The 14,731-nt window shown below is 32.9% G+C and overlaps 1 protein-coding gene across 2 annotated transcripts; it reads left to right on the forward strand.

Annotated features, from left to right (window-relative positions):
• Nucleotides 1-2,799: 2,799 nt before the first annotated feature.
• On the forward strand, nucleotides 2,800-12,881 carry LOC132616807 (protein REDUCED WALL ACETYLATION 4-like). 2 transcript variants are annotated; one of them, XM_060331486.1, is made up of 16 exons: nucleotides 2,800-3,080; nucleotides 5,436-5,530; nucleotides 6,704-6,844; nucleotides 6,934-6,990; nucleotides 7,072-7,144; nucleotides 7,960-8,118; nucleotides 8,484-8,633; nucleotides 8,760-9,015; nucleotides 9,525-9,640; nucleotides 9,732-9,818; nucleotides 9,917-10,005; nucleotides 10,201-10,263; nucleotides 10,507-10,563; nucleotides 11,139-11,235; nucleotides 11,322-11,480; nucleotides 12,446-12,881. In XM_060331486.1, the coding sequence occupies exons 1-15, from the start codon at nucleotides 3,045-3,047 to the stop codon at nucleotides 11,475-11,477; spliced, it is 1,632 nt and encodes a 543-aa protein (XP_060187469.1). In that variant the 5' UTR covers nucleotides 2,800-3,044; the 3' UTR covers nucleotides 11,478-11,480; nucleotides 12,446-12,881. The 2 variants fall into 2 exon arrangements, with proteins under 2 accessions (XP_060187469.1, XP_060187470.1); XM_060331487.1 differs by having other exon boundaries at nucleotides 2,803-3,080; nucleotides 6,707-6,844.
• Nucleotides 12,882-14,731: the final 1,850 nt, after the last annotated feature.

Genomic DNA, 14,731 nt, shown 5'->3' on the forward strand with positions numbered 1-14,731 from the left:
CTGAACAATTGAACTACAATCCTAGGGAAATACGGGATCTTGCAGAAAATTTGATTCTTTTTTTTATCTTCGGATCGGGTATTTCTGAAGTACAAAAGGGGTTATATCATCTCATGGCGGATTGGAGAATTGACGAATTTAGACTATTTTCAGAAGTATATTACCCTCAAATATGGAGTAATAATATAACTTTAACATAACATATTGGTAATTAAATGGTTAAAACGGTTAATAGTTTGAAAATTTGTGATTATTCAAACGCAAAGGGAAAGTGAACATTTCAAGTAAATGAAGGTCAAATGTGCTTAGTTGAATATCCACAAGGACTAAAATCAGAATTTACAATAACTAAAAATGACCAAAAATACTATTTAACCCTAGATTTAATTAGCTAACCTTTAAATGAAACAATCATTATAAGTTTTGAAGGATTAAAGATGAACTTAATACAAATCATCTCACCCCCCAAAAATGTTCTTTTCATTGAATTTAGTCTACTTCAGTTCTAGCAGTCTATTTAATTAGGTAAAGTTCTTTGCATAATAAACTATACATGAGATCCTCGTTAACTAACACTTTTAACACTTTTAAAAGGGGGTTTTCTCTCTAATTTGTTTTTCTATAAAAAGACATTCGACACAATGCACTTGGCCATATTTCATGTTGTTTTGTCTCATATCTTCCTATTAATTTCGCTATGGAAAAAACCTCCCATATTCACTTCAAGAACTTAAGGATAAAAATTAATCACTTGATGTTTTATAAAATTGAGCTAATTTATTATGATTAAGTGATAATCAAGTTGAGGATGTGTATCAATTAATTATAGGTTAGTAATAATTATATACGTGATGATATATATCATGTAATCATTGGATTGATATAAATAACTATCATTGCGGTTTAACCTATATTACAGCAGGTTAGTTACCATTTTATAACTAATATATTTACCTTATAGTAATACGATTATGTAAATTATTTTGAATTTAAGTTATATACACTAACAATATAATAAAAATTTTACACCATTGTGGCTCTTAATGGGATGAATAGAACCCCTCTACCCTTAATCAAGTGTAAGAGATTTCAGCCATGAGTATAAACAAATGTTGGTTTGGGTGTTTCCTCTTTTAATGAGCCTTACGCAATGGAAATTCGGATTAGTTCGATCTCCGAAATTCGAATTAGTTCGATCTCCTAATACGAGTACCAAATACCGAATAGAAAAAATACAAAACTTTGTATACCATTAATATAATTTAACCTACTATAATACATTAGTAATACTTAACATCTCTTCTAGATTATCGGTCAATGCTATCTATTAATTATAATTACTTCCAAATTCATTTGACTTAACGTGATCATGTAAATATCTTTTGTACCATTAGTGCATATAACTTAATATTTATTTTCAACGGTCATTATATAAATAATAATATATTTTCTCTGTCCCTATTTATGTGATATAGTTTGACTAGACACAACATTTAAGAAAGAAAAGATGACTTTTGAAACTTGTAGCCTAAAATAAGTCATAGATTTTTGTGTGACTGCAAATCATTTCATTAAGTATAAACGGATAAGTTTTAAGTTAAATTATTTCTAAATATAATTTTTTTTTTGACAGACTAAAAAAGAAAGTATATCACATAAATTCATTTGAGACAGAGACAGTAATTTACCAACAAATTCATTTGATTTTGTTTTATATTAATAATATATTTAAGGGTAACGAATTATGAAAAGAACATAGCAACTATAAAACTAAGTTACCAAACCCACAACTAACCAATATAGAGACGTCTCTTCCGAAAAACCTTATAAACCTCAAATAACGACGTCGTTTTCACGTTTCATTGCTTCGGTTTCCTCTTTAATCATTAGTTGAAAAACAAAATCTTCTTATATATTTCCCTTCATTAACGTAAATATAAATATATTTTTTATATGAATTTTTTTGTGCAAAAAATTAAAGAATTATGATATACCGAGAAATTTTGACGATAATTGAATTAAATAATGATAAATAATCAAAGGACTCAAAGACAAATTATTTTAAACATGTGGAATTATCAAAATACAGACTACAAATCAAAAGATTAATATGTACCATATAATTTTAAATATTTTACGTAAAGACACACACACACATATATGCATTTTATCAATTTTAATTAGGTATTTATATATTCGGTTTGATTTAGGCCTTTTCAACCAAAATCAAACCACATTTTATCTGTTTTTTAGATTTAAAAACTAAAAATCAAACCAAATCAAACAAAACCACAAAGACCACCAAAAGATATGGTGTAGTGAATGTGGTTACTCCTTCCTTAATCAGAGATTCAGATAAATCTTCGGCAGGAAGCTTTATCTCCGAATGGGACCTTATCCAGCACAAATTCAGATAAGTCGAGCTCCAATACAAATACTGATTTCCGAATTCAAAAACAAAAAAAAAAAAAAAAAAAAACACAAAGCATTAGATTTTTTTATTATTTGATTTTCCTTTTAACACCCCTAAGGGTTCATTTGGCGTGAAGGATAAGTAAAAATAGTCCCGATATAAAATTTTAGTGCCTCTTTATCCGATGTATGGTTGGAATAAAAATACGGAATAACTAATTTCAGGATTAGTTATCCCAGAATTATAGCCTTATTTTAGCTCATATTGAGAGTGAAATAACTAATCTCGAAATAACTTATGCCGGATTAATTATCCCGGGACAAGTTATTTCCCAACCAAACGAGCACAAGTCCACAGCGACCAATACAGAGACGTCTCTTCCGAAAAACCTTACTATTATTATAAACCTCACCAAAACGACGTCGTTTTAACCCCATTGCTTCAGATCTCTTCTTTCACCATATTTCTATAATTGCTCTTCAAATCAACTCGTTATATATTCTCTCTTTCTATTGTACTTATTCTCGTATATATACAGTCATCATATTGATGATACGTTGTTCATTTTGTATATGAATATATACATGTATTGTTGATTAACAAAAATTTGATTCCGATTCGATTTTGAAAAATGGCTGTGGTTGCTGGACCTGTAACTGCAGGACAGGTGATTTTATATTTATTTGTTAGTGATGAAATATGAGTTAGTTTTTTAGCCATTGAAGTGTAATTAGATCTTTGTTAGAGTTAAAATGTGAAAAAATATGCTGAATTTTGATATTAGATCAGTGAGATGAGCTGATCTGAGTCGTGTTTAATTTAACATATTTATATAGTTTTAATCATTTCGTTTTTCGTACCGATGAAATGTGAGTTTTTTTAAAGTCATTGAAGTGTTATTGGATCCTCCTATGAGTTAAAACTAGGAGGTTTGCGAGCTATTGCACAGGAGCTGAGTTTACCCTGTGCGCATCTCAAGGTGAGTTTACCCTGTGCGCATCCCAAGGGTAGCGGCTGGGGGTTCCATGTCATCAAAAAAAAAAAAAAAAAGAAGAAGAGTTTTTTCCATCCTTTGCAGTGTAATTGGATCCTTCTTAGAGTTAAAATTCAGAAAGTGTTTAATCATGTATACTTAAAATTTTGATGAATTATGTAGAAATTTTATGTTATAGCAGTGAGATGAGCTGATCTAAGTCGTGTGAAATTTAATATATTAGATTTTGTAATTTTTTTTTTGGGTGCTTATAATTAGTGTTCAATAAGTATATACTTACTTTGTGAAAAAATATGCCGAATTTTGATACTAGAGCAGCGAGATTTTGTTATGTTTTTTGCTCGTATTTAACTCTGGAAGACTTTGATAGGTGAGGTTTTCATTTGTTGCTTATATAATTTTTGAAATCGGGTTAGTTTTGGTAGTGATGAAATGTGAGTTTTTTTTGAGCCGTTGAAGTGTGATTGGATAAGTATATGCTTAAAATGTGAAGAAATATGCTGAATCTTGATATTAGGGCAGTGAGATGAGCTGATCTGAGTCGTATGGAATTTAAAAATGTTAGATTTTGTTATGTTTTCTGCTCGTGTTTATAACTGGAAGATTTCATAGTGTTTGTTGCGGAGAACTTACTTGATTTGAGAAGTACAAGTTATTCTTTAGAGCTTTGCTTCAGAGCAGGCTAATTAGCTCCTAATTTGACATAGAACATAGGTAAGGTATTCTGAGTGAAAAAAGTTGTGAATTAACTGCCAAGGCTCGAGGATCAACTGCTGTTATGTTGACAAAATACGAGTTCAGCTTGTGCTTTGTGCGTTCTCTGTGATGGTCATTTCTTTGGAGGACAAATATTTTCCTAATAGATTTTGATCTAGTCTACCATTGTCCACTAGTTGATGCTTTTATGGGGAAGGTTGGTTGTCCCAAAGGATGGTTCGGTTGTTTAAAGATTAGGCCTAGATTCTTCCAGAGGAACAATGGGCGTGGACGAAAAGAATAAGTTGATTCTGCTCAAAATGTAACAATCATTGACAATAAGTAGATTTCGGGTTCCAACTATAGGTCTTGTCTTTTTATCATCTATGTAAAAGAAACTCAAACCGAGTTAATAGGGATAAAGTAATTTAAAAAAATGCTGGATTTTCTTTACTATGAATGAGTTTCCATGCGACAGTCACTCTTTAGAAAGGGCTCCATTAACTTGAGAAACTTTTGGATCTTCAAAAATGGCTGCACTTTTTTTTATGTTACCATTGTCAAAAAAAAAAAAAAAAATGGTTGCACTTTTATTTTCAGGTGAATTATATGTAGGTTTTCTTTTACTTACATACCTGAAAAGTTTCAGGTTATCTATTTGTGCAATCTTAAGGGAAATTTTGGTGAGTAGCTCACAGAAGCATACTTTAGTAGTAAATAGATATGTTTGAGGTATGAGTGAATTGATCATGTTGAATGCAGGATTATACAATTGTTGGTCCTGTTTTAAAAAGGATTATACAATTGTTGGCTACATATAAGCCTTTTAAAAACTTTCCAGTTCTAGGACAAGCGCTTAGCACTCCTTAAATTAAATCTTGACATCGCATAGAGCAAAAGTTGAAATAGGTGCTTGATGTCTGTTCTATCATGACAATATATACTGTTTTACTTTATGGCTGACGCAGTTACAATTTTATAACGATACTGAATCTCAGATCTGTCATTGATGACATCCAGTAAGGTCATATCTTATTTGTAAATTTTCAGAGCGCTCTCGTCCCTTAAATTTTCTTTTGGGTTAATTTGCCGTGTATTGGGTTAAGGTTCTGGTGGCAGAAAGAAGATGCTATCTGCATATTGTAGAATCTGGTCATTCTGGAACTGTCTTTCACACAGTTTGTTTGGACTAACATGTACTTGCATGTTAAGGTTTCAATGCACCTGTACTGCTGCTGAAATGTGGAATATCTATTATATTGCTTTATTTAATTTTCTCTTGAGGAAATCTTGCGTAAATATCTACTAAAGCCTATCCTTATCATGTCTCAGGTGTCATTTTTGCTTGGATATATCCCTGTCCTCATTGCATGGATATATGCTGAATGGTTGGAGTACAACAAGAAGTGGTTGTCCCCTTTTAAAGTGTAAGTTAACCCACCCATTCTCCATCAAAAAGAAAAAGGAAAAGATAGATGTATCCTCCTCATGCTTCAGCTTATAGATTATTGAGACATGTTAAGTGCCATAACAATTGTTTTAAAATCTAATCATATTATGAATTAAAAAAATAGGTTGCTAGTACAACATGCTTAATAGGAGGAAACACAATGATTAAAGATAAAATTAATAACTAAAATAAAAAATTGAGTAATTGGTCTATTTGCCTGGGGCTACTATGGAAAGGACGGTTGTAGCATTTGTGCGCTTCCCAAAAAACTGTTTGATGGCTTTATTTTAGAAACCAGAACTGGATTTAATGTGAGCAATTCTCATCTAGATAATGCAAACAAATCTTATGTTATACACTTTCTATACAATGTTGGTGGATAATATAGAAGCAACAATCTTGATACTAGTGTGTGCGGAATATGAATGCTATGGTGGATTCAGGGCCTTGGTGCATAATATAGAGGCGATAATATTGATACTAGTGTGTGTTTGTGGAATTTGAATGCTATGGTGGATTCAAGGTTTTTGGGCTTAAAATCGGTTAAAGCTACACTTAAGAAGATAATCCACAATAACAACAACACATACCCAGTATAGTCCCACAAGTGTGGTCTAGGGAGGGAAGGGTGTACGAGACCTTACCCTACCTTTGTGAGGTAGAGAGGCTGTTTCCGATAGACCCTCAGCTTTTTCGGAACATGGGTTGAAAGAAATGCAAAACTAAAAAGCTATAATGAAAATATTGAAGAAAGAGAAGTATTGACTCTAAAAATATTAGAGATAACCAAAGTAAAAGAAACAACAATAAAATCGAAAAATAAGATAATATTGGCATAATTATAATAATACAGGTAAGGGAACAAATAGGTGCTCTAGACTAGATCCTTGCTATACCACTGGGAAGAGAGAAAACACTCGATACCTACTAACCGTCTACCCTAATCCTTGGCCAATGATTGCTTTGTGTACGTGAAAATTAATCCAGGGATATTACTAATCTAGCCTTGAAGTACAACAACAACAACATACCCAGTATATTCCCACAAAGTGGGGTCTGGGGAGGGTAGAGTGTACGGAGACCTTAACCCCCCTACCTTGTAATTTAGCTTTGAAGTGTTCTATTTACATGGTTGACTTTTGCTTGTCAGCAGTCATTCAGATAATAATCTGGCTGAATTGGAGCTCTCAACAACCAAGGAAGAAGATCGAGCTGTCTTACTAGAAGGAGGTCTGTCAAAATCTGCATCAGTGAAGTTGTCAAGTTCATCGATAAAAACAAATATAATTAGGTCAGTGTGCTAAAATACATTCAATTTGCTGAGCATTCTTCTTTCTAAGTTCATGAATCTTTCCTTAACATTTTCCACGTATTTTCTAGGTTTCTAACAATGGAGGATGCGTTTTTGCTAGAAAATCGAGCAACTCTAAGAGCAATGTGAGTCACTTGGATATTTTGATTATGGTGCATACAGTTTCTCTTCTAATTTTAATATTTCCTTCTTACGATCTCATATAGGTCTGAATTTGGGGGAATCCTGTTTTATTATTATCTCTGTGACCGTACAAATCTCTTTGCAGATTCTACTAAGGTGTGTGATCTTGTGTTTCCTGAAACCATTTTTAAAGATTTGATTTGCTAAGGTCGTGCTGTGTAATATCTAGTCGTAATTGTAAGTTTTGTTTGCATTACAACATCTATTGAATCACCTCATGGAATAAGCATGTACAAGCACTTTGAGGTGCACATCTAGTAACCAGGGGTTTGCGTATTCATATGAAATATATGTTAAGCTAGTTCAGACAAAATGACTTGTTACTTCAGATTCTTTTTTTGCATTATGAACTTCTCAACCTTGTTGGCTTTGATTGAACTGCTGGAATTGCAATTTCCATGATATAATTTTATTGTAGTGTCTTCTAAGTTTTGGTCATGTATAACAAACTTTGCTGTATATGATAAGCATGTATAACAAACTTTGCTGTATATGATTTGCATGCTTGTGTCTAAACCTTATTCCTTTTCATAGCATTGGATTATCTGATTCTTAAAGCTAATGATTGTTCTTGTTGCAAAACTGTAATTGCCTCACTAAAACTTTTCATGTTTTATTCAGTTTAAATTCTTTACAGTCAAGTAATCAGTTTATTCTGGATGAATTGTTTTCATTGTCTTTACCTTCTGCTACCCCCTTCCCCTTAATTATGTATTGGTTGTTGGTATGGAGAGGGATAAATATGAACTCTGATAGTAAACTAATTTTATAGACTTGTCTTTGAATATCCTTGTGTTGCTGCAATTGTTTTTAAGTTTGTATGCCAAACTTATTGTTGCGACCTCTAAGATTCTGTTATAATGAGACCAGCACTCAGTAACAGGTTTCTGCGTGATGTTTTCTTTGAACAGAGCTACAATCGTGATCTCTTCATCTTTCTGTATGTTCTTCTGATCATAGTTTCGGCAATGACTTCTCTCAAGAGACATAATGATAAATCAGCATTTTCTGGCAAATCAATACTTTATCTTAACCGCCATCAGACAGAGGAGTGGAAGGGATGGATGCAGGCAAGTTTTTTTTTGTGTTGTATTTCCCTTCACTTATTCATGCTTCATTTAGTATGACATAAATCTGGTTTATATGGATTCTTTTGGCAATACCTTTTTTGTGGCCTCTTTTTCTCTAGTAATATTGTGCACTAGTATAGCTGCATGTTTGTTTTACTACCTCCCGGTAATTTGTGTTAATATGTCGTGTGAATGATCCTTGCAACTTCTTTTGCGATGTGTAACATTCATCTGTTGATGTATGTCAAAACCGTACCTCCTGAAAAGAGGAAGATCTCAAAATCTCATTTAAACACTGATACTTCCTGCACAAATTTACTTTTACTCTTTGTATATTGACTCACTCAATTCTTTTTCTGCAACAGGTTCTCTTTTTGATTTATCATTATTTTGCTGCAACAGAGATATACAATGCAATTCGGGTTTTCATTGCTGCCTACGTATGGATGACTGGTTTTGGGAACTTCTCCTATTATTACATAAGAAAGGATTTTAGTTTAGCTCGGTTTGCTCAGGTAATATTAGGTTTTTGTTGTACTTCATAACTGTTTGATATCGGAAGACTTCAGTTTAGTAGTTTAATCTCACATATCCATTTTCTCAGTGCATTATTAATAATGAAAATTTTGTCTTTTATGCAGATGATGTGGAGGCTGAATTTTTTTGTAATATTTTGCTGTATTGTTCTCAACAACGACTACATGCTATATTACATCTGCCCGATGCACACACTTTTCACCCTTATGGTTTATGGGGCCCTTGGCATTGGTCACAACTACAACGAGATAAAATCAGTGATAGCTTTGAAGTTTCTTATGTGCTTTGTTGTGGTTATCCTGGTTTGGGAGATTCCTGGAGTGTTCGAATTTCTTTGGGGTCCTTTTGCCTTTATGTTAGGTTGGTTACTCTTATATTCTCATACATTTTGTTTCTGTCCATAATCACTATAAATTCTCAAATATGTGTTCTGGAAAACTGTTAGCTTTAGTCTCAAAGTGAGTTCAACTATGTTTATTTGAACATTTCTCTCTACTCTTGAGGAAATATATACTGGTTTTGAGTTTTTGTCATCAGAAATTTTGAAACTACGACTTTGTGAAAAATAATTTGGAAGTAGATATAACAATACAAAAAATGGAAGTAAATATGGTTTGAGATACTTGTGGCATAAGATTGATGTCTTCATGGGACCCATCACTATGTGGAAATAAATGGTGACAAGTGGCACACTCAAAGGTGCTTCTTTTAGGTTCAGGTATTGTTTTGGTAACAGAAAGTATCTTGGTATCCTATTGTAGCAGCATGAATTGTAAAGAACTTTTTTGAAAAGTATCTTTATTTTATTTTATAGATGCTTTTTAAGCACTGTCATCTGATGCTTGTTTTTTTTCTTTTCATAATTGTAGGCTATACAGATCCAGCCAAGCCGGACCTACCCCGAATGCACGAATGGCATTTTAGATCTGGGCTTGACCGCTATATATGGATTATTGGCATGATATATGCCTATTTTCACCCAAATGTAATTCAAAAGAACTTTGATTTTTAGTTCTTTGTCACTTTTCTTTCATTCTTCCATGGGACTGAAGTTTTGCAGTATCTTGCCTGTTTAGGTTGAGAAGTGGATGGAGAAACTGGAGGAGTCTGAATCAAAGCGGAGACGGACAATCAAGTCATTAATCTGTGGAGTATCTTTAATTGTGAGTTGCATTTAAGTTCTTCAGATCAGTTAAATTAGGTGTTGCAGATTACCTTTCTAGTTTGTGAATTTTATCATTTGGGACATTGTCTTCCTCAGATTGGGTACTTGTGGTTTGAATACATATACAAGCTGGACAAGACAGCTTACAATAAACTCCACCCCTACACATCATGGATTCCCATTACGTATGTATTAGACATTTCTAATTCTCTTTAGCCCTTGATTTTGCATGAAACTTATGCTAATGTAAATTACTGCTGTTTGATTTAGTGAACAACTAAAAGACAAAAAGCTCCCTGCTTGCCTAAATTGTACTCAACCAAAGTTTTTCTCCTGAATGTCTTGTATTTCTTTTCTCATTTGCTTTCTTTGCCTCACAGTGTGTACATCTCTTTGCGTAATTTCACTCAGGAGCTGCGGAATTTCTCTTTGACACTCTTTGCGTAAGTTTTCTAAACCAGTAGGCGGCGCCTTATAATCACTGGACATCATGCTTCCCTTTCCTGTCTTTTGTCATTACCCCATCCTATCTTTCCTTTTCGCTTTTGTGGCTTTTGGATCTTTCTTTACTTAGTTCTGATACAAATGATTAAGCTCTACATAATTAAAAGATCTTTCATTTGTTCTTTTAAATAAGTTGAAACTACCTTGCTTTCTCCTTGTTTAACTGTGGTATATTATTGTAGGTGGCTCGGCAAGATTACCTTAGAAACCTACATCTCCCAGTTCCACATCTGGCTGAGGTATGTTGATTTTCATTTTTCTTCGTAAGGTTAATAATTACTCCCTCGAGTTTAACATTGACCTGTCGATATGCCATCATATACCAATAAAAGGGAAGCTTGAACTCCAGCTATCTGGAGGTTTGGGGAAATGTCAGACCACATTTGGTTTATTATGTGCAACATCACCTTGCATTTCTGCAAGAGGTTGTTTCAACAGCTTTAACCCATAACCTCCTGGTTAAACAGCGAGAACTTATGTTTACGCCATCATGTACAAATGAAGTATAAATTAACATGATAACATCACCTTGAATGCTTTTTAGATTTGGTTGAAACTTATGGATTAATTAATTTGCTCTTCAATTTTGGCATCTGTGAGTGAAATAAGTGAATAAATCCTTGATCTTCATCTATCAGTAATCTGATATGGATCTTAAATTTCAAATGAATTAGTTTAGCGTACATATATCCATCCAACAGGAGCCTACTTTTCTTCTTTCTCTCAACTGTTAGTGGATTTTCTATGGGCATTGGCCAAACTATTGAAGTTAACATGGTTCGAGATCTTAATACTTTCTGACTTTTATGTGCAGATCAAATATGCCGAATGGGCAGCCTAAATGGCTCCTCTCGTTTATCCCGGGCTATCCTATGCTTAATTTCATGCTGACTACAGCAATTTATGTCTTGGTAAGCATATATACTCTTTCAATTTTGAGTTTTAAACCATCTTTTCTCCTCCTGGATCTATCTCAGCATTGCTTTGCGTATTGCAGCTATCCTGCCGGCTTTTTGAACTAACCAACACACTCAAATCCGTTTTCGTACCCACAAGAGACAATCAGAAGTTGCTCCACAACTTCATTGCCGGTGTCGCGATTTCTGTCTGTTTATACAGTATTTCCTTTATTCTTGTTCAGATCCCTCATTAATGAGTAAGTTTGTCATCCCATTTGCCTATTTGCTATGCACAACAGCTTCACAGCCGCCTTCCCCTGCCACCTCTCTAAGGACTTGTTTGGCCATTAAACTTAGGCCCCGTTTGTCCATAGAAACCAAAAAAAAAAATCACTTTTTTTGGAATTTTGGAGTTGGAGTTGGAGTTGTGTTTGGCCATAGTTTTTGAAATTGTAGTTTTTGGTGAAATGTAGTTGTAAAAAAGTGAAAAAAGTGAAAATTTTTGAAAAACAAGTTTTTTGAGTTTTTGGTATTCCGGAATACAGTTTCAAGTTGTATTCGGAATTCTTATGGCCAAACGCTGAAAAGTGAACAAAAATTCCGGAACAAAGTGAATAATTCTTATGGCCAAACGCCTACTTATTCACTTTTTTCTGGAATAATTTTTCACTTTATTTGAAAATCAGTGTTTGATTATCCTGTTTTACTGTGTCGCTTGCATTATTTCATTGCAATATCGTTTTAAATCTTTTAATCTTATCTGACCCCCCTTTTTATGCTTCTATTGAGCCGAGGGTCTCTCGGAAACAGCCATCCTACCTTGGTAGGAGTAAGGTCTGCGTACATTATACCCTCCCCAGACCCCAAGATGTGGGATTTCACTGGGTTGTTGTTGTTGTTGTTGTTGTTGAAAATCAGTGTTTGGCCATGAAAATTCCAAATTTGAAAAACAGCATACAGCCTGTTTTCCAAATCCATCTTCATTATTTCAATAAAATGCTCTCTTCTCTTCTTTGCAAAATGTATAACCAAACACAACTCCATCTTTAGCTCCAACTTCAAAAATTCCAAATAAAGTGAGAAATACTTAATTTCTACGGCCAAACGCCTGCTAAATTTCAGAATAACAACGATTCTTGAAGCACACATTCTAAGTGTGCGCGTTAATTTTTATTTTGTTTTGTTATAGAACCATTTATCTAACTGCTTCATTTTTGGACAGGTTAATACGGCGAAGGCCCAGACGACACAGTAATAGAGAATGCTAGAAAGTTTAAAGGATCAATGTGGAACTGAAGTATTAATAGAATTCGATTCTTTGATGGTGATTGAGATCTTGATACCCAGCCACAGGTTGTGAAGTATGTGTTTTGCAACAATTTTGTGAAGTGTCACTTGTTACCAAGTTATGATAGTCGAAAACGAAAATTTCTCAGTTTTTGGCTATTCAAAGTTCAGAGAAAAAGCAATGAAGTCAGGGGAAGGGAATCATGTGTATAGTGTCGATCGCCACGTGTATTCATTTCCTTTTTTTTTTTTTTTCATTTGTCACTTGGTGTAATTTTTTCTTCATGTAAATCAACATGAGAAAATGTGGGAATGTAGTTGTTTCTCCTTCAACAGACTTGATTAATTAATTGCTAAAGCAAGATTCATCACTCTGTTATCCATGAGCTTTGCGCTGATGTCTGACTCTGCAAATGCCCTGTTGGACAGACTCCAAATGATCATTCCAAAAGTTACTAAAAGTAAAGTCATGTCACTATAAGAAATCTTGTACTATAAAACATAACAAGAAGACTTCGAACAGAGGTAATGTTTTTTTTAGATTGTTATGGTTTCCGGTTTGACCTACCTTCAAGCCAATGGATTGAAGCTTGAATTGTGATAGATATAAAAGATATAAAACTTAAATCCTGAATTCGACTCTGACTATATGCCAAGTCAAACGAGATGATGACCTTACTTGCAAATAATATAATAATTAGACTAGGGTTAAACTTTGAGATGACTTCTACTATCAAAGTTAGACAAGTTTTATAAGAGACTATTCCTAAAACTCATTTGAAAAATGAACAAATGAAGGATATAAGGTATAAGCACTAGGAAGTGTTACATATACTCTAGCATTTGCAATTGGGATGATTGGTAAATAGCAAAGCAACTAAGGAGAAGTGCATTAAACTTACTGCCTAAAAAAAAAAAAAAGATATGTGATGAAAAAGTTCATCACAATTCCCATTTTGACCAGTAACAAGTTTGTGAAATGTTTGGTCTTAATTTGGGGACTATAATATTTTCATATAATAAGTTGTTTCGATGTCAATTTGTCCGTCACAATTATTTTGTCACATATTTGCATCATTCTTGTAGTGAAATAGTTGTAAAGAAGTGTATTAACATTACAAATTGGCATCCTAGCAGTCTGATATTTGACAGGAAATAAGATTTCTTGGCCTCTTACAATTTGAATAGAAGAAAATAAAAACATATTTGTAAAGGGTCAACAAATTTGGAGCTACACTTATTTATAGACATAAAGATAAATCCAATTTCGAATATGCTTTTCTTTTATTTTTATTGGAGAAGTGGGATTCTTTTAAATTACTGTAGCTGATAATTTAAATGTCTCTTCATATACAAAATCAACCCCACAGAACAGTGTGGTAATTAGTTATTATGGTTTAGGAAATCACCACCACAAATTCTTTCTTGTCTTCTTGTGTATGATTTTTTTTTATTTTTTTTTTTTAACTTAAACGTCTAATCATCACACTGATAACCCAATTAATTTCAGGTGCGTATACAAGTATCTATTCCCTTAATATACAAATATACACTACTTTACAATCTATATACCTTCCGTTTCAATTTGTTTAACACTATTTCCTTATTAGTTCATTTTAAAAAGATTGACAGATTTTTATATTTACAAGTAATTAATTTTAAATTTTTCATTTTACTCCTAATGAAAAATTTGTATAGCCACACAAACTTAGTTTGGTTTAGACAAAAATTTAACAAGCTTATAGTCACATAAATATTATGATATGTTTAAAATTAAAAGTTTAAATTAGTCTTCATTTTTTTTTTCTTATTTCGTGCTTAGTAAAACGACAACCCAATAAGTTGGAAACGTTATATGACTTATCACTGATCATATTTTTCCATTTAAGTTTAATTTATATAGAGACAAATTGTGCCAAATAAATTACTACACTTTAGAACTTAATAAATTACGGATCAGGAAACCTCCACCACACAATATACTGTTGTCTTCTTGTGTATAATTTTTGTTATTACATGTGATCATTATATTAATCCAGATAACATATTTAATTTCAAGTGCGTAATATATGCGGTCCCTAACTCTCTGCGTGCGTGCCTTTTATTTTCTTTTTTTTTTTGTTTAATATTAGAACAATATATAGATAATATATTTAATTTTAAGTGCGTTATGCATGGTACATAGGTATTTTCTGTGATAGAGAAAGATTCTCAACTGTTT

The sequence above is a fragment of the Lycium barbarum genome, chromosome 11, assembly GCF_019175385.1.
Source record: "Lycium barbarum isolate Lr01 chromosome 11, ASM1917538v2, whole genome shotgun sequence".
Classification (NCBI taxonomy): domain Eukaryota; kingdom Viridiplantae; phylum Streptophyta; class Magnoliopsida; order Solanales; family Solanaceae; genus Lycium; species Lycium barbarum.